The sequence below is a fragment of the Monodon monoceros genome, unplaced genomic scaffold (assembly GCF_005190385.1).
Source record: "Monodon monoceros isolate NGI ecotype Baffin Bay Population unplaced genomic scaffold, NGI_Narwhal_1 Super_Scaffold_20, whole genome shotgun sequence".
Taxonomy (NCBI): domain Eukaryota; kingdom Metazoa; phylum Chordata; class Mammalia; order Artiodactyla; family Monodontidae; genus Monodon; species Monodon monoceros.
The window spans coordinates 134996335-135020111 of record NW_021703777.1 but is presented as its reverse complement, the minus strand read 5'-3'; the positions used below and the strand labels follow the sequence as shown (position 1 = coordinate 135020111).

Genomic DNA, 23777 nt, shown 5'->3' with positions numbered 1-23777 from the left:
GAGTTTATGAGTGAGATCACTTTACCCGTGGATGAGTACGTGTGTAATGTGTTTGTATGTATCTATATTCATCAAGACACAGACAGGCGAGGCCTCTAAGAGTGGCCATCAGTTCTCTGTAGAAGCCGACCTTCCTTAGACCTGCCCTGTGGAGTCGGCTGCATGGGGTCATTAAAATCCCACTGAGAAAATAGTCCACCTTGTCAGCTCTCTGCAGAAGGGACTGACTTTACCAAGTTCCTGAAAGTCTACGGTGAGCACCAGTCCTACTGCCAATCCACATTTTGTTCAAAGTATCGTTGATGTGATCGTCAGGTTTGTTTTCTGGTTTTTTGGGGGGGTGTTTTTGTTTTCCTGCTGGTGACACAGGAAAGATCTGAGTGAAACCAGGGTAGGGCTGGTGGGCAATGCGCTTGCGCGCCTTCTCGGAACCGTGCCTCCCGGGGCGGCCCCTGAGCCAGGCAGGGGCTCTCCAGCCTCCTAGTGCCCTTTACCGCGGGCTCTCCCACTCCTGCAGCCCTGTATCCTCTCAGGAGGAAAGAAGACGCTGAGGAGCCTCCAGACACCCACAGCGTGGCATCAGAGGAGGCCCTGAACCCCAGAGGGCCCCCTTCGTGGCCGTGCATCACTGCCCAGCCCTGGGGCGTGGGCGGCTCATCCGTGGAGCCGAGGGGAGCCCCTGCTGTCGGCGCGGGTTCACAGAGCTGCATGCGGCCGTGCCGCAGGGAAACTCCTCCGGGGACGCGTGGCGTGGGCCACTTGTCTGTGGTTTGCAGGTGTGGACTCGGTTCCATCTTGATAACGTCTCTTCCTGGCACGTGGCCTCGCTTTGGCTTCTGTCCCTCTGCGCCGTGGCCGAAAGTGTAGCTCCCGGCCAGGGTGAGACTCAGGGCCGTTCTGCCCGCTGGAGCAACAGGTGGGGATGCGAAAACCACCCCGAAGGCCACCAAGGCTCGCTGGGGAGCTCGGGCTGCCCCCACGAGGAGGGGACCACGGGCCTGGGCATGCGCTCAGCAGGGAGGGGCCGCTCAGGTGGCCGTGACAGCCGGAAGGGGCCTGGAGGGTTCAGGGGCACTTTCCCTGTGCCTGGCACTTTCTAAAGCAGCTGAAGAAACCCACTTCCCTCGAGCGCACGTGGGAGCATCTGGCCCCAGACAGTCACGGCAGGGTGACCTCTGGCCCTGGAGGATTGTGGCCGTCGTGGACCTGCCGAAGGTGGTTGGGCTCTGAGCTCAGTGGGGCCACCTGCCCGTACTCGCTGCCTCGAGCCGTGGCGGAGTGGCCATTGGCAGGGGTTTGAGCTCATGCTGTGCCACCGCCACTGTCCCCGCTGTCCCTGCCACGCTAGGCACCAGCAGGGCTGCGATGGGTGCGTCCCAGAGCCTGGCCCAGACGTGACTCGGAAAGGGAGGTCTGACGTGAGATGTACATTTTAATTTTTTAAACTGCTACAAACATTGTACTTATGAATTAAAAGAAAAGAACTAAGCGATAACTTGCTGGGTGAGGCCTGCTTTGCTTGTGGAGAGCCTAGACCCCGCGGCGGGGAGGCAGGAATTGATGCCGCACCAGCACGAGCCCAGTGCCTCGGTCGGGGGCCGCCGGTCCAGGTGGCTGGCTGTGAGGGGCTGAGGAGGCGACCCGCGGGCCGCCTCACAGCGGGCCTCCTGCCCGCACACGCGGCCGCGAAGGCTGCAGCGGTTCTGGTGGAATCTCCCAGGGGCCGTGGGGTTTCGCCCGGAGCCCTACCCTGGAGGGGCGGTCAGGGCTGGCACAGGTTCTGGGGGGCTCACTCGGGGGCCGCGACCTGACTTTTGAGCCCCTCACGGTCTAGCTGCCCCTTCCGCCTCATTGGCCATTGGCCCCCGTGCTCCTGGGCGACAGTGTGAGGCGATGCCGCCCTGTCTATTTGAGCCGGTGAGTTCTTCCCGTCTGAAATGCTAGCTCCTCCTGGAAGTCTTCTCCACTCAGCTGAGTGGGCACCGTCCTTCCCAGCCCCCGGGAACCCCGGTAGTGAGCATCACAGTCATCTCGGGGCGCTGGTGATTGCCCACCAACCTGCAAACACAGAGACCTTGGGCCGCGGGCTGCCCCGGGCAGGCGCTTCACAGTGTCTGCTGAAGTCCCCCCAGTTCTGGGAAGTGGGCGGCCCCGAGCCCGACCGTGGTGGGTGCCCCGAGAGACAGCCGAGCACGGGTGGACTGGCCCCTGCCTGTGGTCACGGCCGTGTGACCGCACACGCCTGCAGACAGGATGTCGGGATGTGCGCAGGCGCCGCAGGTGCGGGCAGTGTCGGCAGGAAGCTGCTTGGAGAGCGTTTAGCTGCTGGGCCTTGTGGACGGGCCGCACGGGTTCGTTTCCACCTGAGTTGCTCTACACGTTTGGGAAGATAATGTCGCCTCCACAGGTGTGTCTCCTCTGCGACACACCTCCAGGGCCCCTTCAGCTCACCCTTCAGAGCTGCCTAAGCTCTACCCGCCCCTCCCTGGTCCAGGCGAGGCAGCCAGACCCTGGCTGGCACACCTGGTCCACCTGCTGTTTCCAGAAAGGATATGCCCCCAGATCCCCTGGAAAGAATCGACGGCATGTCCCCCACTCACCCTCCAGCCACCGTGCACAGGTGCCCTCAGTAAAGGGCAAGACCCCTCTTGTCTTCAGAGGAAGCCCTTGCTTCCTGACCTGACACCTGAGAGCCCTTTTGGGTCTGGGGGTGCCCGGCCCAGCCTCACCCCTCAGGGTAGCCTGGCCATGGGCCCAGGCACCGCCGGACGGGGCATTCTGCCAGGGCCCGGGGCCTGTGGGCACAGGGTGGGCCTGCTTTGTGGGGTCACCAGGGCTCTTGGGAAACCATGAGGGTGTCCTGCAGTTTCCACGAGCTTGGGGGCCTCAACGGCCTGGCTTCTCCATCTGGACGGCTCATCGCCACTGGCCTTCCAAGCAGGAAACCCAGGGCCTGTCACGGCCACGTTCTCTAGGGGCCTGACACTCCCAGGCCTTCACCCCGTGCTGTGGATGGGACGGACCACTGGCCAGGCCTCCACTGGCCAGGCCTCCACTCACCCGGCCCAGGGTGTGCTCGGAGACTGGCTGGCCCGGTGGAGCCGTTGGGTCGGGGTTGGGTTCTGCGTGCTGAGGCGGAGGACTGAAAGTTACGGTCTGGGCTCCCGTGCACGCGGGGAGAGGATGGTGGTGCCGGCACGGTCGTCGTCCCCTGGCACCAGGGAGTCCATCCTCCCGACCTGCCCTCCTTCAGCTCTGCCCTGCCTGCGCCCGGGCCTGGACCCATCTCCCACACTCCCTGTGCTTCCCTCCCTCTGCCCAGCTGGGGGGTCTTCCTCGGCCAAACCCCTGCCTTCGGAGACGGGCTCAGCTCACCGCTGCCTGCTCCCAGGAGGTGCTGGAGGCCCCTGAGAGACGCCCCTTCCTGCCCTGAGCCTCCGCGGGGGGGAGGCGGAGGCCTGTGCCGGGGTTCACAGCCCTGCCCAGCCGAGGACACGTGGGCCCACCCGTGGGGCCGCTGGGAGCTGGGCCTGCCTTCCCCACCTGCCTGGCCCCTCCTCGTCCCTGGACGCCGAAAGTGAGGGCTCTGCTTCCGGGAGCGTCCCCCGGGCCCCCCTCTCCAGGGCTTCCGGTGCCCCTGAAACCTGAGAAGAGACGGTTGGAGCCCAGCCTTTTACCCAGACTCTCCTGGACGTTTGGCTGGAGGCCTAGCAGGGGGTGTAGATGCCTCCTCCGAGCCGCCTGGCTGCCAGGACCCTGAGCACGGGCAGCGATGCCTCTGGGCCACAGCTGCCCTGCGGAGGCATTGGGACCCGCTGTCCTGGGGTTGACCAGGCCGGGTGCCTTGGGGCAGCAGCTTTTCCTGATGACGATTCACCAGCCCCAGCCAGGCCAGCACATGGGCCTCTGCCCTCTCCCAAAGCTCCAAGGAGGGTTTGGGTCGGGGGAGGGAGGGGGCAGTGGGAAGGGGTCCCAGGGCCTTGGAGGTGCAGCCTCCAGCCGCATGTCTGGCGGTGGATACTTGTCCAGAGAGGACGACTCCTGTGCTCTGAGCCCCACTGTAGGTGAAGACGGGGGCTGGGGGGCGGGGACGGCCGAGTCACAACCCGAATTGGTGGAACTGGGTCTGAGACCCTGAGCCGGCTTTGCCTGCCTCTCCCTTGGTCCCCCTGCCCCTGGTGCTGGGATGCACTGAGGCAGCCCTGCTCTGTTCTTGGAGTCGTGGTTGAAGAAATGTCCACCTGGAGGATGGTCAGGGTTGGCACACGCTCTGGGGGACAGAGAGCCAGCGCTAGGGCCACTTGGTAGGTTGAATCCTTCGTCTAGGGTGGGGCGGGGGGGAGGTTTCCTGGAGGAGGTGGGACTTGCGGTCACTGGTTCACTTGGCAAGCACTACTGAGTGCTCTGTGCCAGGTACCCAGGCCGGAGGAGTGCAGCAGTTGTCAGCCTTCCTGGGCGGTGCTGTGTGGTGTCCCTGTGTCCCTAGAGAGGGAGGGGCCTCCGCCAGGAGCTGATGGCAGGCCCGGGCCCTGACCCAGGGACCCCTGCTGCCCTCCCCCTCTGCACCCCAAGTTCTGACTGCGGGGGAGGGAGGGAGCCCCAGCCAGCCCACCCCATCCTGAGCACCTCCCCTCCTTCCACCTAGGGCTTCAGCCCGCCTCGCAGGGTGTCAGAGGGCGAGCTCTGGGCACGTGGGTGCGGGGGTGGGGGCACCTGGGCGGAGACTCGGGGACGCCTTGCATCCCAGGCTCAGCTTCCCTGTCCTGGGACGGCTCAGACCAAGAAGCTCCTGTCATAGTCAGGCCCGAGGAGGGTCCTCTGTTGAAGGTGGAGGTTTTCGGCCTGGACTTTGTGAGCCCTTCCCCCCGAGTTCAGGCCACCCCAGAACCCCGAGGATGCCAGGCAGGCTCACGGATGGGCACGCTGGCCCGTGGGCCTGGGGGTGGGGTGGGGGCACCACGTGGCCATTGCAGCCCGTCCAGCAGGTGTGAGGGCTCTTGCTGGCAAGCCACCTGCTTGAGTTTTATCTTCAAAATGTTCAGTCCCGATGCCTTAGGTGACCCTTCTCTCTGAAGCCCCCGCAGGCTCCACTGCTCTGGTCTTCTGCCCGGCTAAGGCTTGGTCCCCTGGCCAGTCCCGGTGGGCACTCAGTCCCTAGGCCCTGCCGAGGTGGCGGCCCATCCCCAGCCTGGCTCTCAGGCCCTGCTGTCCTGCCCTCCCCGTTACAGCCCCACCACCTCTCACTTCCCGTCCTGCACGTGCTCTGGGCCAGGCGGCCTTGCTGCCTCTCTTGGCCGGTCCTTCTGCAGAGCTCTCCTTCATCCTACACTGCACCACCTGGCTGGTGCTGGAGGTCCGTGTCCCTGTCCCCTGAGCCTCAGTCAGACACTGGCAGAGGCCGGCTGAGGGTGGGTGGCCGGGGACCCCAGCCAGTGCCAGTGGTCGCTTTGTCCAAGGTCAGCGTTGGGGGGCCTCCCATGAGAGCCAGGAAGCAGCAGGGGCGTTTACCCAGGACCATGGGCAGAGGAGGCGTGATGGTGTCCTTCACGGGGAGCCTGGCGGCCACTGCACAACACAAATCAAACCCAGTCCCGAGCCAGCCTGCCTGGGTTCAGAGCCCAGCTTGGCTCCTTGACCACAGTGTGACCTCACCTTTGTCCGTCAGGCTGTTCATCTGGAAAATGGGAATAACAGCAGTGCCAGCCTCCCTTGCAAGAGTGCCGTGAGGATCAAAGTAGAAGACACAGACGTACCAGACATACTGCACTTAGAACAGTGCCCAGTCGCCTTAGCAAGCGTCACAAAGCTGGAAGGCAGAAAATAAATGGCTGGCTCAAGGAAGGTCCAATTTGCAGGAGGGAAAAAGGGAAGAAGGACCAAAGTGTATTGAATAGGAAGACTTCAGAGAGGAGCTGATGCCAGAACAGGGTTTTGAAGAATGAATAAGAGTTTGCCAGTGAGTCCGAAGGTGAAGTCTAGGCAACCTGCTGGGAAGGGAGGGGATTTACCTGAGGTCAGTCCTTCGTTTGTTCACTCCTTTATTCAGCAAGGCTTCCCCAAGCTGTTTCCTGCGGGGTCGTGGGGTACAGGAGCAGCCCACCCAGCCAAGTGGACCAGGCAGGTCTGGGTGTGGATGGTGCTGATTGATGCAGGGCGATCAGGGCTGCGGTGGGGCTGCCCATGGTGAGAGGGATCCACACCACCCGCTCCCAGCTACTCTCTGGCCTCAAGCACTGTGCCGGCTCCTCAGCCCACCCCATGTGTCACCCAGGCCAGCACGCATCCCGCCTGCAAGGAGGGGAGCAGGCAGACAGTGGCCGAGCCAGGGGTCTGCTCAGGGCCGGAGCCCTGCCCCCGCCCAGCCTGGTGGTGGTGGCGTTTGTACCGTAAGTGTGAGCGTGTTGGCCGGAGGATGGCTGTGTGCAGGGCATGCAGGTGGGTGGGTGTTGGTGCACACACGTGTCTCTGCGGGTCCCCAAGAGTGTGTTCCTGTGTCAGTCTCCCCGTCTGTCTGTCTCTGCCCCTGCCACCCCTCTGTCTGCCGTCTCTCCTCCTCTGGGTCTCCTCATTTGTTTGCACCCCAATCCCTTACCCTGGGCCCTCCCTGGGCCCCCGCCTGTGTGAGCCGGGGCGGGGCAGAGGCGGGGGCTGCGGCCTGGACCCCACCTCTCAAGAGCCCGGTCTGCCCAGCGGAGGTGCCTCGTTCGGTGGCCTGGGCCGGCCAGCCTGGCGACAGGGCTGGGGCGCGGGGCGGGGCCGGGAGCCCGGGCCGCCGGTTTGGGGTCTGGCTCGCTCACTGCAATGTTGATGGCCCGTCAGGGCGGCCCTGATTCCTGCGCTTTCAGTTAAAAGGTTTCTGTTGTTGTAGCTTATGCAGTTGCTCTGTTGCTATGGAAACGTGACATCAAAATGACGTTTCCCGTTTAAAAGCTTTTAACTAAATTCCTGCCTGTCAGATGTAGGCCCCATTTTGAGCGAGGAGCTGCCTTCCAGGAGCGGGGCTCCCGCTGCCGTGGTGCGCAGGCCCCACGCGGCCCGGCCCGAGCGCACTCTTTAACCCCGCAGGTGCCCCCGGCATGGCAGCGGCCGAGGTGCCCAGCTACCTCGTGTCCTCGCAGACGGAGAAGCACCGGCGGGCCCGCAACTGGACGGACGCGGAGATGCGCGGCCTCATGCTCGTCTGGGAGGAGTTCTTCGACGAGCTGAAGCAGACCAAGCGCAATGCCAAGGTGTACGAGAAGATGGCCAGCAAGCTGCTGGAGATGACCGGCGAGCGCCGGCTGGGCGAGGAGATCAAGATCAAGATCACCAACATGACCTTCCAGTACAGGTAGGCCCGCGGCCACCGCTGTCGCCGCCACAGAGCCCCAGGGCGCCCCAGGCTCGCTGGGCAGGCGGTCCGCACAGGGACACCGCCCCCCCCCCCGCCCCCGCCCCGGCCGGGACATCCCCAGAGCTGAGTCAGGGGGCGGGGGGAATCCTGGCTTTGTGTAAGTGAGAGGGGACCTGCAGAAGCCATGGGGGAGGGGAGGGGGGAAACCGAGGCACAGGAGGGCCGGGCTGGGGCTGACCCCGGCTCCCCAGGCCTCGGCCAAGGCACCACCCCCCAGGCCCACAGGCGACTCCCACTCGGCCCCCCAGGCTTGGCTGTGCTCCACAGGGTGGCGGGTGCTGCTGTGTGGGCGGGAAACTGAGGCCAGAGGAGGCTCAGCCGCCAGGCCCGCGAGCCGGCCTGTCCTGCCGCTCTGTCACCTTCAGTATCCGCTGAGCCTGCTGTGAGCACAGCACAGCGCTGGCCTTGGGGCCTGGGCGGGGCGTAGGGGGCTCAGGGAAGCCCTGAGTGCCCAGGAGGGTCCGCTCCCGGGAGGAGGCCCCCTGCCCTGGCTGCTGTGGGAGGAGCCCGGTCGGGGTGAAGCGCGTGGCTCCAGCAGGGGAAGCTCTGGCGTCCGGGACGGAGCCCTGTGGCCCCACGTGCCCAGCACCGTGGAGTGTGAGGCCAGGCCTATCTGCAGGGGCTCACGGTGAGGAGAGGGTCACAGGGAGGGCAAAGGTCAGAGGTGTGGCGTGGGTCAGGGCAGGTAAAGGTCAAGCAGCAGCTGGGCTCTAGGGGGAGAGTGGCACCGAGAGCATGGGCCCTGGGGGCGGCCTGGGCAGCCCCCGAGAGCCTGTCAGTGTGTGGGGGGGGAGGGTGCCGTCTAGGGGGCCGTGCCGGGACCCAGCTGGTCCCAGCCCAGGCCACCTCTGGCCCTCCTAGTGGCCGCCGTGGGCAGGGGCACACAGCTGCGTGTGGACGAGGCCCTGCAGGTTGGCCTCGGGCACCTTGAACCACACCGTGGGTGAGAGGACCCTCACCCCGACTCCCATGCCCACCCCGAACAAGCAAGGAGAGACCTCACCCCTCCTGGCCTGACGCTCCCGGCCCGTCTGGAGCCTGGGGACGTGCAGGGGCTCCCCAGGGCCCTGGGCAACCAGAGGCTGTTTCAGTTGCATCCATTTAACTTTTTCTGGCCCTTGGAGGTCCTGAGCCTGGCCTGTCCGGAGGCCCGTTTCTGGCCCCCAGCTTGGCCCCCAGCCAGGCCCCGGGGTGGAAAACAGGTGGCTGCTGGGGTCCAAAGGCATCCGAGGAGTCGCTTAGGTAAAGTCTGTCAGATTCCAGTCACCGGCTCCTGACGGAAGGGCCGAGTAGCGTGTAGGCGCACCTGCCCCCCGCCCCCCACCCGCCCCCGCCCAGTGAGGAGGGAGCTGTGGAGGCAACGCAGGCTGTCTTACGGGGCTCCTGTCTGACTCCATAGCTCCAGGGCCCTGACTGGTGTCTAGCCGGGTCATTCATTATTTATCCTGAAAGCTGCTTCAGAGTCCCAGGGGAGGGATTCTGTTCCATTCCTGGAAGAGGGATGTGGGCCCCAGAGGCCACAGGAGATGAGGGTATGGCTGAGAGGGCCCAGGGCCCCCTCGCGGACAGCACTTCACAGTTTAGGAAGCACTTGCACACCGTGGTATCTGTCAGCTCCCATACACCGATGGGGAAACAGAGGCCCAGAGCAGGAGAGGGACTTGCCCAAGGCCACACAGCCCCTCACAGGCCAACGCTTTGGCTGCACGACTGGTTCTTTCTCCCCCCGCCACCCAGAGCCTCCCACAGCAGAGACTTTAGTTATTTTTTCACGACAGCTTTTTTTTTTTTTAAACAATCCTTGTTTGTTTATTTATTTATTTATTTATTTATTGGCCACACCGCAGGGCTTGCAGGATCTCAGTTCCCCGACCGGGGATTGAACCTGGGCCCTCGGCAGTGAAAGCACGGAGTCCTAACCGCTGGACCGCCAGGGAAGTTCCGAGACAGCTTTGTGTGTGTGTGTGTGTGTGTGTGTGTGTGTGTGTGTGTGTGTGTGTGTGTGTGTGTGTGGTATGCGGGCCTCTCACTGTTGTGGCCTCTCCCGTTGCGGAGCACAGGCTCCGGACGCGCAGGCTCAGCGGCCATGGCTCACGGGCCCAGCTGCTCCGCGGCACGCGGGACCCTCCCGGACCGGGGCACGAACCCGCGTCCCCTGCATCGGCAGGCGGACTCTCAACCATTGCGCCACCAGGGAAGCCCCGGAGACAGCTTTTTATATATTAAGATTGTCGGGGGAATTCCCTGGCGGTCCAGCGGTTAGGACTCTGCGCTCTCACTGTCGCGGCCCAGGTTCAATCCCTGGTTGGGGCACTAGGATGGCGCAAGTCGCTCAGTGTAACCAGAAAAAGAAAAAAAAAAAAATGCTGGTTAAGGAAGCCTGGGGGTGGCCAGGTTCCGTGGGGGGTGTTTTGTTGGCACACCGTTAAGGTGCTCCCCACGCCAGGGCGGGCCTTTCCTTATTTCTCTGAGGAGTGGGCTGGCTTGAGTTGACAGACCAGGAGCTGGGGGGACGCCTGCGGAGGGCCTGGGGGGGAGCCCGGGCGGGGGCTGGGCCCCGAGCACCATCGTCCACCCGCTGTGCCCATGTCCGTGTTGCCCTCCGCGGGATGGACGGCGGTCCGTGGTCAGGAAGCCGGAGCAGCCTGCTCGTCCCCACGTGGCCTGTCCTGGCCTTCCTGCTGAGGACAGTCTGCTTGCTGGGTGCTGCTCAAGGGCACGTCCTGCCTGGCCCGCCTCTGCCTGCTGCCCTGAGCCACGCACCTCTGCGGGGTGCCACTCTTTCAGGTGGTCAGCTCGTTATCTGCAGTGACCAGTGTGACCGGCGGCCACAGCCTGGCGGGGAGCCCCTTGTCAGAGACAGAGGCCATCTGGCCACGGGGCGCTCTGTTGCTCAAAGGCCTCCCCACAGCGGGAAGAGCGAGGGGCAGGAACATGGGGGCTGGAAGCTGAGGCCGGGGGCCCGGGAAACCCTGTGGCCTCTTTCCTGGCCTGGCTGGTGCTGCGCAGCTGTCTTGCGGCCGCCTCTCCCCATCCCTCACCTCCCAGGGGACAGCCAAGGCCCAGGGACCTTCAGGTTCCGTCTGCAGGGGAGGGGAGCATGATGCAGGGCCTCGGATGGGCTCAGGCCCACAGTGGGCAGAGCTGTGCAGTGCAGACCCTGGGCCTGGGGCCCGAGTGGGGATGGGGGATGCCAGGCAGTGTGGGAAGGGACCCCGTCCGGCCCAGCCCGGGTCCTCCTGGTACCTTCAGCCGAGAATATCTGACAGCTTGCTGTTTGCCAGACACCGGGCGTTGTCTTCTTAAATCTTCCCGAGAGTGACGGCCACGTGAGGAGCTTACTTTGATCATCCCCGTTTTACTGATGTGAAAATGGAGGCTCAGAGAGGTTAATGGACCTGCTGATGGTCACACAGCAAAGCGATGGAGATGAGAGACAGACTCAGATGTGCTGGACACTGAGGCCTGTGCTCTTACCTTCTGAGCTTCTTGCTCCCCAGGGCGTCCTCTTTAGAAAAGCGCGTTTATTATATGACCGTACTTTACGTTTGCATAACACATTATATTACATTTTATTCCCATGTTGGTATTATACCATATATTTGGTTATTGCCGGTTAACTTGTTAAAAAGCAGCATTTGTTCATTGCAGAGAGTTTAGAAATTCCAGAAAAGCAAAGAGAGGACGCATGAGCCCAAGGTCCCGGCACTCACACTGGGGCACGTGCATCCTTTCCAACATCCAAGGCGGTGTAGGTCCCGAGCCTGACTTCTTGCTGAGTCCCATGTCACCTTGGCCCTGGGGCCTGGCCGATTTTTCTGGGGAGGCCTGGCTGCCACGTGGCTCCCCCAGGTCCGGAGCCCCCGAGTGCCCCTCCGCCGAGGGCCGGGCGAGGCAGGGCCGGGAGCAGCTGTTTCTCACCCTTGGCTCTTGTGTCTTTCGTTTCAGGAAATTAAAATGCATGACAGATAGCGAGTCCGTCCCGCCCGACTGGCCCTATTACCTAGCCATTGATAGGATTCTGGCCAAGGTCCCCGAGTCCTGTGATGGCAAGCTGCCGGACGGCCAGCAGCCGGGGCCCTCCACGTCCCAGACCGAGGCGTCCCTGTCGCCGTCTGCTAAGTCTACCCCTCTGTACTTACCGTATAAGCAGTGCTCCTACGAAGGCCGCTTCCAGGACGATGGCTCCGCCAGCTCCTCCAGCTTACTGTCCCTTAAGTTCAGGTAGTGTGTGTGCTTCCCTCTCTTGCCTCCACACCAGCGGGGCCGGGCACCCGCCCTCCGGAGAGGGGGCTGAGGGCCGCGAGGGGGCTGTCCTGGCGGCGGCATCCTCTACTGGCCCGGGCCGGCCGCGGAAGCCCGGGTAGTATATGCACCAGCCCCAGGGGCAGGGAGGCCAGAGACAGGAAGGCAGGTGGTTCCCGGAGCTTGGGCTGTCGTGTCCACAGACTGGGTGCATCTCCTGCTCCGTCACCGCTTAGCTGTGTGGAAAGTCCTTGATCTCTCTGGGCCTCAGCCTCCCTCTGTGAAATGGGGATAAATCAGGACCTTCTCCAAGGAGCGCTGGGATTGGAGGCGAGTGCTCCCGCCTTCCCTCGGCTTCTGGCTCTTGCGCTCCCCCTACCCCAAGCAGACTGTGCCCTGGGATCCCCTTCTCCCTGGCCTGGCCGGGCCGGCTGGTCTCTCAGCACCAGGGAGGGGGTGTCAGGCTGAGCCTCCAGGGTGTGCTCGGAGCCTGGCTGCAGTGGGGGGACGCAGCCCCTCTGCCGTCCACGGCGTCCTGCCAGGCATGTGCTGACCCTGCCTAAAGATGCCCTCAGTCAGGTGTGCGGGAGACACACCCCTGTGGTGTGGGGGCCGGGGAGCCAGAGGAGGTGACGTTTGGGCTGGGCTTTCACGGATGAATAGGAGTTGGCCAGTGGGGGAGAGAACAGGAAGAGTGTGGATTTGAGCCGTGGCCCTGCCTCCCCTGAGCCTGGTCTCAGGTCTGTCAGATGGGAGTAGGGTGGGGTGAGGAAGGCATCTCCGGGGGCCCCTCCAGTCTGACGCCCCCATTCCGGGGGGCTGCTGCTCCGTTTGTTCTCAGCAAAGACCCCAGACAGAAATGCCTTTGCTGGTGGCCAGGCCGAGTTGCAGGGAAGTCTGAGATTTACAGACAGTTGTTTCCATGGATTGAGCCCAGTTCCCAGACTGACAGCTGCTCCAGGCGTTGCACCAGGACTGGGACGTGGGGCTGTTCTCCCTCTCGGGGCCGAGCTCTGCTCTCTGCCCCTGAGGTTGGCGGGGTCACGAATCTTCTGCACAGAAGCAGAGGGCCTGGGCTCGGGGACGGGCAGGATCTTGGGGCCTGGTGGGGTTTGGCAGCTCCCTGCCCACCCGTGGGGGCCGGTTAGACCCGGGATGCCCCACCCCCGAGCGGAGAGCCCAGGGCACACCCACCCAGCTCAGCGGGTTTGGGGGTGCTCTCGTGGCAGGGACCCCCCGCCTCCTAAGCCTGCGCCCCCTTCGTGGTGGGAGGGCCCGGCCCTCACGTGCGTGGACGGTAGCCCAGCACCCCGTGTGCCCGGTGGCGGCCGGGAGGGTCGGGCAGGCCCGGGCTCCGTGGCCAGCCGTCCACACGCCGGCGCTGTCCTTCCAGGTCGGACGAGCGGCCCGTGAAGAAACGCAAGGGACAGGGCGGCCACTGGCAGAGGAAGAAGCTACGGCTGCTGGAGACCATGCTGGAGGAGCAGCGCCGGCTCAGCCGCGCCCTGGAGGAGACGTGCCGCGAGCTGCGCCGCGGGCTGGACCAGCACAGCCTCCTGCAGGCGCAGGGCCTGCAGCTGCAGGAGCGCACGATGAGCCTGCTCGAGAAGATCATCGCCAAGTCCGGGGTCTAGGCCGCCCACCGGCCCCCCGCCGCCGCCGCCTCGGCCTCCAGCGTTAAAGCCCCCCGGGCACGCGGCCGGGGCCCCGGGCTCACTGCAGGGCAGCTCCCGGGAAGAGCCTCCCGGAATCTGCTCTCCAGTATCGTCACTGTCGACGGTACTCGGAACGGCTTTTGATGTTAAACGTGTCATTTTCATCACTGCCTGGAAGCGGAGGTCACGGTGCAGCCTTGGAGGGAGGCGCAGGCGGTCCCTCCCAAGACGAAGCGGGTGGACGCAGCGCGGGGGCAGGTGTGTCCCCCTCCCTGGGTCTGCTGCGTCGGCCCTGAGAGCCTCGAACACCCGGGCCAACCCCAGAGGCCCGCACCGCCTTCGGCGGCCTTTTCATCTGTCCCCCCGGGACGTCGGGCGTCCCGACGGCGCTAATAACAGCGGTGGCCCTGCCCGCTGGGGACACCCTGTCCTGTTCCACCATCTCTGCCCAGGGATGCGGCGGGGATGAGACGAGGCCCAGCCTCGGGGAGCTGACCCTTGGGGGGCAGGCAGGCGAGTGAGTGGAGAAGCCAGGTAAGAGCAGCTTGTGGAAGTGCTGGCAGGGCAGGGCCGGGCTGGCCGTGGGCACACATAGCCGGCAGCCATCTAGGGGCTGCCTCCCCGGGAGGGAGACGGGCTGGGGGTGGGAGCCTCAGCACTGCGAGATCTGCCAGCAGGAAAACCCTTCCAGAGCCCCCCCCCACCCCCCAGTTCTTCCTGAGTCTCATCCGGGCCCAGGTGGCTGAAAGAAGGCACCACAGGAGAGCTGGGGGTTACGTTTTGTTCAGGGCCTCCCTGGGGACGTAGCCACTCCGTAGCTCTGAGGACGCTCTTCCAAAAAAGTGGGGAGAAAGAAGCCTCTTGATATGTGACTTTTGGTAGGAGATATGGCAGTCAGGTCCCAGTGAAAGGTCACAGCTAGTCACAAAGAACAGACGTCTCAGTTAATGGCTGTAGCGCTTTTCTCTGTATGGGAAGAACCGGATTCATTAAAACTTGCTGAGATACACGTCTACCTGTCCGAGGGCCTGATTGTTTGTCCAAAACACAGAGTACCCCGTCACCGTCTTCACGTCCTCTGTCTGGAGTGTGGAAGGCTTCGTCCTGTCACCTTTTTTGGGGGGTGGGGGCCACGCCGTGAGGCGTGCGGGCTCTTAGTTCCCCGACCAGGGATCAAAGCCGGGCCCTGTGCGGTGGAAGCGCAGAGTCCTAACCACTGGACTGCCGGGGGAGTCCCCATCCTGTCGCCTTGATCCCCTCGCAGGGTGCACTGTGGCCCCACCCCCGTGCAGCTGGGTGATGAGCAAAACCCTCCGTTGCTCTCTGTTTTACAAGGAATGCCTGGTTCACCCCTGAACTAGCAAGTTGCTGCCACACAGCAGGGTTCTGAGGAGACACAGTGGGTGGGTTAGTGACAGGTGACTTATGGGGTAGAAAAGCTCCTCTGACTGTTGCTCAGCAAACTGCTGGGATTTTTTGTGGGGCTGCGGGGTGGGGAGTGGAAGCCGGGGCCCTGCAGGAGGCTGCCGCAGTCTCCCTGTGTGACAGCCACCAGCTCATCTGAACCTCCATGACCCTTGAGGGCAGCCAGCCAGTAACCAGGGCTCTGCTGGTGTCAGAGCACCCCCGGTGAGCCAGGTGGTGTAGACGCCTCTCTGCTGGAGGGAGGGGCTGGGTGTCCTGTGCAGTGTGGAGGGCGGGGACGGCCCAGCGGGATCCCCTCGGAGAGCACGTGCTGTGGACTCAAACCATTGCACTTTGGGACTGAAGAGGCGGTGTGTCTGGGGAATGTTTACCCGGCTCTGCAGCAGGGGTGGAGCCCTGCCGTGTCAACTTGCAAGTATTCCCACGAGCCCCAGCTGCCGGGAGCGCGCTGCCGGGTGTGCACGGTGGCTCCCGCATCCACCACAGAGGCCCAGAGCCTGGAGGCGCCTCATGTTGAAGGCCTGTGTTTGGGGGCTGCCCTGGCGAATTTCTAGCTCTTAGACAAGGCACCAGCACGAGAGCTAACTCAACTGACACTAGGCCCCGGCCAGGCTGGGCCTGAGAGGGTCTGGACTGAACCCCGACAGGCAACCGACCCCATGAGGGTGGTCATGCCCAGAAGCCCTCCAGGAGGGGTGGATCGAGTCATGGGGCAGAGTCTTCACCTTAAACATCTTTGCGTTCCTAGAATCAGGGTCACGAAGTATTAGTATTTCAGAAACTGCGAGGCCTCAGTTACAACATGTAATTTTGCTTTTTTGCATTTGTATTTAGAGGTAATCTAGTCTGTTTTCTTTTCCCTGCTCTCTCCATCAGAGTTGGTAATTAATGCCCCTTCTCCGTCCTCGGTGGAATCAGCTTATCCCTGTCCTTGGTCTGGACAGAGCCATTTAGGGTCCAGCGGAACTCAGCTGAGAACCGCCCAGGTCGCGCCCTTCATAAACAATGTGTCTTTAGCCACTTTCCAATGTCTTCTACAGGTTATTGGTCCGTTAAGGAAGGAAAAGTGGCGATATCAGTAAATGCTAAAATATGTGATAAGATTCAGCAAAACAACATGTTAACACTGACAAGTAAAATCAAGAACCAGACAGATGTGCTCACTTTCACCATTATTATTTTGTTGCTTGACGCTTATCACTAATGCATTAAGACAAACAAAATAAGCAGGATAAGAGACGAAGTGAAGAAATTAAAAATACCTTTATTTTCAGATCATATTTTTATATACCCAGAAAACCAAAGTATAGAAAAGATCAAGAGCACATTAAACTACCTTAAACCCGTTAAATATGCGGATGGAAAAATTCACAGTTATGATTCAAAGCTATAGAATATCTACAAGTGAATTTAAGCAGGAAGGTATAGGATTATATGAAGAAAACTATTCAGTCTCATTGAAAAATGTAAAACAGGCCTCCCGCCTTCTGAGATGGCCCACACTCTGTCTGTGAAGTGTGTTTCTCCCAAGGCTGTCTCACCACTTTTTTTTTTTTGTTTTCTTTTCTTTTTGCGGTACGCGGGCCTCGCCCTGTTGTGGCCTCTCCCGTTGAGGAGCACAGGCTCCGGACGCGCAGGCTCAGTGGCCATGGCTCACGGGCCCAGCCGCTCCGCGGCATGTGGGATCTTCCCGGACCGGGGCACGAACCCGTGTCCCCTGCATCGGCAGGCGGACTCTCAACCACTGCGCCACCAGGGAAGCCCTGTTCTCACCTTTTGAGACAGACTGCATTATGTCTATGGAATGTGTATCTCTCTAAATAAATCCACTTCTTACCTATCCAGAAAAAGAACATTTAAAACAATATCTGAGCATGTGGAGAGATCCCAGAAACTCCAAAATATAATATAATTTTATTAATGTAATCCCAACTCTGCTCTCAATAACACTGCACTTTTTTGTTTTGAAATGGGTGGAATTATTTTAAAATTCACATGAAAATGGAATAGGGCAAAATCTCCGAGGCCGATAAAAGTGGGAAGACGTGCTCAGCTCCAGGAGGCATTGGGAAAATATGAAATTAAATGCGAACATGCATTTCACACTCGTGAGACGGGGAGAACGTCAAGAAACGACTCGGACACGGCCGGTGGCCATATAGACTGATGCAACCGTTCCGAGGAGCCATCTGGCATTTCCTAGTAAAGCTCGTCAGCCGGGCCGTTCCCACACGTGCCAGCCCAGGGCTGAGTTCTCAATCCGGGGCCTCAGGACCCCCATAAATAACACTCTTCAAAATTATTGAAGATGCCAAGAGCTTTTCGTTTATGTGGGTTCTAACTGCCAATATTAATACCTGTTAGAGTACCTTATTAGAAATTAAACCTAAGATTTAAGAAATATTCACTTCAAAATAACAATAAACTCACTACAATGGTAACCTAAGTAACAATTACATGGAAAGTATGTTTTCCAAAACAAGAAGTTTTAGCGAGAAGAGTGGCACCGTGTCACATTTCCTCAAATCTCTGGCTTCAGAGAGGTCAGCGTCCACTGTGGCACATGGCTTGGTTGGAAAATGTGAGAGAATCTGGGAAATCCAGACTCACACGGTTACACATTTGGGAAAGAAAGGAAGGTTTAATAACATCTTCAGGTCACGGACGTTCTTCCTCGTGATGACACCCAAACTCAACAAGCGGTGGTCCCTCTTGGGCTGGTTGCAACGTGGAGTCTGAAATCGTATCGATGAACTTTCACTTCTGTCTTATTGGAATCCATCTGTCCGTCCTGCGCCTGGACCAGTCCTTATGCACACTTGTTCCTGTGGGATCACACACTGGGCATTTGGAAGATAACGGATCACCAAGCAATGGAGGTGACAGTCATGTATCAAAGTGTCACTTTTGTGAATGTCACCATCGGTCTCAGCAGAAAAGTCTTTAGTTTGGTAAGTTGGCGAGCTTATGGTGGCGGATGCAGGTTTTTCAAAATCCCAGTCTTCGCATGAAAGCTTGAATTTTATTGTTGGTCACAAACACTCCGTTTTCCTTGAAGGGACAGGCTCACTTTGTCGTTTTCAAGAAAATGTCTGCCAGGTCTGAATAATCAGAGCTTCTATCAGTCCTTCCTTCAAGTAAAAAGTTGTTGCGTTAAAATGTGTGTGTATTTTTCAGCCAGCAGCTCAAACAGCTGCACTCGTGCTTTTCCCCAACCTCCCCTCAGGCCTGGAACTGAAGTGCTTTGTGTGTATCTGCCATTTGGTCACACGGCAGATTAAGCCATGGACTCAAGGGCCAAGGTTTGATAGAATTAACCCTTCTCCAGCAGGTGCTACCTCTGAGGGCCCCAGGCAGCTTTCTGACACTGTCTTCTGGAGTGTTCCATTGGAACCGTGCTGGCCAGAGCTCCTCACCCGAGGTGGTCCCAGGGTCAAGGGTGAGGTTGTGTGAGGCTGGGAAGGCGGAAGTGAAGGGGAGGCCAGGATGCTCTGAAGGCTGCAGTGGCTTGCGGTCGTGGGGGGTTAGGGGCATCGACGCAGCAGGGGAGAGACACAGCTGTCTCAGCTGTTCCAGTTTGGTGCAGTGTAACTGGCCACGTGAGCCATTTCGGGGAACTGGTTCCACGGCATTTTGGGGGCACCTGCTCAGGTTCAGGTGCTGTGATGCTGTGTCCCTGCCCTTGAGGAGCTGAGGACAGACCTCAATTCCTTCATTCAGATCTCTGCTGTTTGGTGTCAAGGTTGATTCAGGTCTTCCCCTGTAACAGACAATGCACCGAAGACCCTCCCTCCCCTCCCTCGTGGCAGAGCCTGCTAAAGGCCCGTCAGTATCCATGCTTTCCTTCCTCAGTGACAAAATGCTTATATTATTCTGGGCAACAATGTTCCAACTAAATCTGACCAAAGTCCCTTGCAATTTAGGGTGGCAAGTAAGGCATCTGAGGAAGTTAGGTGCAAATTCTAGGAAACCTCCTTAAGAAAGTAATAAGCAGGTATGTGGGTTTTTCTTGCCCTTTCCCCACTTTCTCCTGCTTCCTGCCCAGCAACAGGGGAGATGGAGGAGATGTCTGGCTCTCCAGCAGCCTTCCAGGACTATGAGGCCCTCTTGAGGATGAAAGCCACAAGCCCAACAGAGCAGAAAGACTGAGGGCCCTGGCATCTGTCTGCACCGTGAAGCTGCTGTGTGGGCCTGGCTTCTCTTATGTGAGAGAGAAATAAAATTCCATCCCATGTCAGTGTTATTTCCAGCCTCTGTTTTTTGCAGCCAAACTCAATTTTTAACAGAGAATTTAGTACCAGAAAGGGGAAAGGGTATTGGCAACAGTGGCTCCTAGAACCATGTACCAGCCAAGTGGAGGCAGCTGACTGGGGGGCAGAGGGGTCACGAGGGCCTACCCATTGCCTCTGGAAAGCCGGTGGCACGCGCCATGTCACGGGGATCGTGTGGCCAGACTGCCACCCACCTGGCCCACCTTGGCAGGCAGACACACACACACAGGCAGGATGGCAGCGCTGGGGGGATGGGGGGAATACGTGCAGAACCCTGGTGAGAGCTGGGCCCTCTTGGCACCTTGAGCAAGGCCCCAACAGCAGAAGGGGAGCCTGGGGGGTGCGCAGCATCCTAGGGCCAAGGCCCCTCACACCATGTGTGTACGGGGTCCCCGAGTCGGGATGGGGAGGCTGGGAGGGCCGCAGGTGTGGGCAGGGCCCCAGGAACCTGGGCTGCTCTCAGCTCACAGGCCACAGTCAGCGTGGGGGCCTCGCTCCCCGGGAGGGCCTGGCACACAGACCCCGCCCTCCCTCCTGCTCCAGCTGCCGTCTGATTTCATATCCACAAAGTGCCCTCAATGCAGGCCTCGCCCCCCAAGCTTTCCACCAGCTTCTGGAACTTTCCCATCTTATTACACCGGTGTGTTACTACTCCTCCACTGCCGATTCCTCGTTAATCCGTTGCACCCACCCTCCCCCTGTCAAGCCCACAGCTCAGGCTGCCGGGGGTCTGGGGGCCCGCCTCTCCCCAGCTGCTTGCCCCGCAGGCCACGAGCTCAGCTCACAAAAGCCCATTGCTGTTGAAATTTAGATTCCGGCTTCATGCCTGACCCCCACCTCCCTTATTTTCCAAAACGCCTTCGTCTTTTCCTGTTCAGAGAACTTCCAAGAGACCTTCCAAGTTCTCCGGGAACAGTGCGGCTCCCCAGGGTGCCAGCTGGTATCTCCTGCAATTATCCTTAAATTATAGGGACAAGTTTAATTTCACAATAATTAGAAATATCAACTACAGCTCAAGCCTTCGAAACTAATGGAATTTTAATGGGCAGCTGCTCAGGTTACAGCCAAGGATAGTAACGCTCCACCACTGTGCGGAGGGGGCGGCTGCAGGCGTCCGTGCTGGGGGGCGCAGGGCGGGCTGGCCGATGCTCTGGGGCCGCCCCGGAGGCTGGGAGGTGATGGGCGCACCCAGTCCTGTGGACTAGAGCCTGCATCCCGGACTTTGGGCCCCAAGCTCAGTGTATTTCCCTCCTGAAGATGCATCCCGGGCCCAGGTCCGCCCACCGGCAGTCCCCGACCCGCTTGGATCCGAGCTCCTTCCCCCCCAGGCCAGAGCCCACCCCACCCTGGTGCCCACAGGGTGGGCCACGAGGAGCTTCCTCTGAGGGATCTGGGAGTCGTGATGCTCACCCACTCGTGTCTCTCCTCTCAAGGATTGCAGTCCAGTGTCCGAAAACAATCGTTTCACATGTTTGGTCCAGTTTTCAGTTGTTTGAAGTGGGTGGGCGCGGGTGGGGGAGTGATTCCATCCAGACCTGTGACACCACCGGGGTGGAAAGTATAAGTTAATGGTGCCTTTAGGTAGGCAGAGGTTTTGCTTTTGATAAAATCAAAATTACCTAACGTTTTTCTTTTACGGCTAGAGGTTTTGTGGCGTAAGAAATCTTCACCAAGGTCATGAATTTATTTTCCCACATCCTATTCTAGCAGCTGTGATGATGTTTGGATCTTTGATCCAACTCAGATTAATTATTGTGTATGATGTGAGTCAGATATCAAGGTTCATTTTTCTCCATGGTTATCCAGTTACTCCAACACATCCCCCCACGGAATTTTTCTGGTGCCTTTGTCAAAAATCAATTCACTGAACACGAGTGGGTCTAATTCCTAGACTCCGTTCAGTTCCGCTGGTCAAATGTCCACATCATCATGATTGCTGACTGTAGTTTATAGAAAGCCTTGAGGTCAGATAATGTGAATCTTCCAACTTTACTTCTTTTCTGAAATTGTTTTGTTTACTACAGGTCTTTTGCGTTTCCTTATACATTTTAAATCAGCTTGTCAGTTTGTATCCAAAAAAGAAGCCTGCTGAATTTTGATTGACACAGCATAGATCTATAGATCAACTTGAAGAGCATTGACATGTTTCCAATCAATATTGAATCTTGCAATTTTTGAAAGTGATGTATCTCTCCCTTTGGAGAAATCTAATGCATACTTTATTAAATCTGTTCCTCAGTATGTAAATTCTTCAATTATTTGTTGGTAGTTTATAGAAATACAATTGTCGTTCGTATCTGTAGCTTGCAACCCTGCCAGACTTGTTAGTCTAATAGCTTTTTAAATAAGTTCCTTAGGACTTTCCAGGTTTATAACCAGGCTTTCTGTGAATAAAGGCAGTTTGCTTCTTGTCCTGTAACGGGTATGCCTTTTATTTTTGTTTCTTGCTTTATTCCTCTGGCTGGGACCTCTAGGACAATGTTGAAAAGAAGTTATGAGAGTGGCATCATTGCCTCATTCCTGGGCTAAGTGGGAAAATTGTCTTTTACCAATGAGTATGATGTTAGCTATAGGTTTTTCATGGATGCTCTTTATTAAATTCAGGAAATTGACTTCTATTTTTAGTTTGTTTAGAGTTTTGAATCACAAATGTGTACTGAATTTCGACAAGTGCTTTTTCTGCGTTTATTGAGATAATTGCAAGATTTTTTTCCTTTATTTTGATAATGTGGTGAATTATAAGGGTTGCATTTCAAATGTTAAATCAACCTTGCATTCCTGGGATAAGCCGTACTTGTTCATGGTTTTATTTATAGTAATATTTTGCTGAGGATTTTTATATCTATGTTCATGAGGACATGGGTCTGTACTTTTCCTCTTCTCATTATGTCCTGGTCAAGTTTTGGTGTCAGAGTTACGCAGACCTCACAAAATGAGTTCAAAAGTGTTCCATCTTTCTTTGTTTTCCAAAAAAAGTTTGTGTAGGAATGGTGTTATTTCTTCCTTAAATATTTGATTCACTCCAACAACATATGTTTCTGGGATTTTATTTGTTGGTATCTTTCTATATAGAAAATGCTGGCTTTTTTCCCTAAAAACTTATTATGAAAATTTCAACCACTCAGAAAAGTGGACAGAATTGTATAATGAACAGTCATATCCATTTCCTAGGTTAACATTTTGCTGTACTTTCCTTAGCAGATATCTATCCATCACACCATCTTATTTTTTGATGCATTCCTAAATCACAGACATCAGCACATTTTCCCTTAAAGATTCTTAATTCTTTGTTCAATTTATTTAACTGATATAGGGGTAGTCAGACTTTCTACTTCCTCTTGTGTAATTTTTGTTGTGTTTTTAAAGGAATTTTTCTATTTTTATATAAAAATTTATTGGCAAGTTTATTGTCATCAAGTTGTTCATACAATTCTCTTACTATCCATTAGATATCTGTGGGCCCTGTAATGATATTCCTGATATTAGTAGTTTGTGTTTCCCTCTAACCTTCATTTGTCTTACTAAGGTTTGATAAATTGTATTAATCTTTTTGAAACACCAACTTTTGGCTCTCTTGTTTATTTGTTTGTTTTCCCTGCGGTTTGGCTCTTCTGTATTTCACTAATTTCTGCCCTTATTTTTTATTTATTTATTTTCTTGCGGTACGCGGTCCTCTCACTGCTGTGGCCTCTCCCGTTGTGGAGCACAGGCTCCGGACGCGCAGGCTCAGCGGCCATGGCTCACGGTCCCAGCCACTCCACAGCATGTGAGATCTTCCCGGACCGGGGCACGAACCCGTGTCCCCTGCATTGGCAGGCGGACTCTCAACCACTGCGCCACCAGGGAAGGCCATCTGCTCTTATTTTTATTATTTCCTTCCTTTACTTCATTTCCTTTAGGTTTAATTTGCTGTTTATTTTCTTGCCTCTTAATGTAAGGCTTACATCATTCATTTCAAACCACTTTTTGTCTGTTTAAACACTTGAAATTGAAACCACAATTTTTGATATACTGAGTTTTTTACAATTCAGTTTAATATATTTTTCTAATTTCTCTTGTGATTTCTTCTTTGACCTTTGGATTATTTAGAAGTGTGTTACCTAATTGTCAAAAGTTGAGTGATTTTCTAGGTATCATTATTGATTTCTGTTGTCAGAGAATATATGCTGTATGACTTCAGTCCTTTAAAATTACCAAGATTTATCTTATGGCCCAGCATATGTTCTCTCTTGGAAAATGTTTAATGTACACTTGAAAACAATCTGTATTCCGTAGCTGATGGGTGTAGTCTTCTATACACTTCCTGATTATTTTGATTTTTCATCAATTTATGATAGAAAAATGTTAAAATATTGCTGTAAATCTATTAAATTATTTGTCTATTATTATTGTCTCCTCTTAGTTCTCACAATTTTGCTTCAAATATTTGAAGATGTAGCCACTCCAGGTTTCTTATGGCTATTTTTCCATGGTATTTCTTTTTCTATCCTTTCACTTTCAATCTAAATGTGTTTTTCTATTTAAAGTGTGTCTCTGCTAAACTAGAATATAGCAGGTTTTTTTAAAATCCAGTCTGACATGTCCTGCCTTTTAATTGGAGTGTTTAGCCTATTTATATTTAATGTAATTAGTGATATTGTAGGTTTAAGTCTACTTGTAATCTTACTAATTGTTTTCTGTTTGTCCTATTGGTTCTTTGCTCTCTTGTTTCTCCCTTTCCTATCTTCTTTTGTACTAACTGATTTAAAATTAAAAAAAATTTATCTCCTCCATTGGCTTTTTAGCTAC

General features: G+C 57.1%; 1 protein-coding gene across 1 annotated transcript; it reads left to right on the top strand.

Moving 5' to 3' along the window:
* Nucleotides 1-6954: 6954 nt before the first annotated feature.
* MSANTD1 (Myb/SANT DNA binding domain containing 1) lies at nucleotides 6955-13811 on the top strand. The gene is made up of 3 exons (XM_029236076.1): nucleotides 6955-7330; nucleotides 11342-11617; nucleotides 13032-13811. The coding sequence occupies exons 1-3, from the start codon at nucleotides 7077-7079 to the stop codon at nucleotides 13270-13272; spliced, it is 771 nt and encodes a 256-aa protein (XP_029091909.1). The 5' UTR covers nucleotides 6955-7076; the 3' UTR covers nucleotides 13273-13811.
* The last annotated feature ends 9966 nt before the right edge of the window (nucleotides 13812-23777 follow it).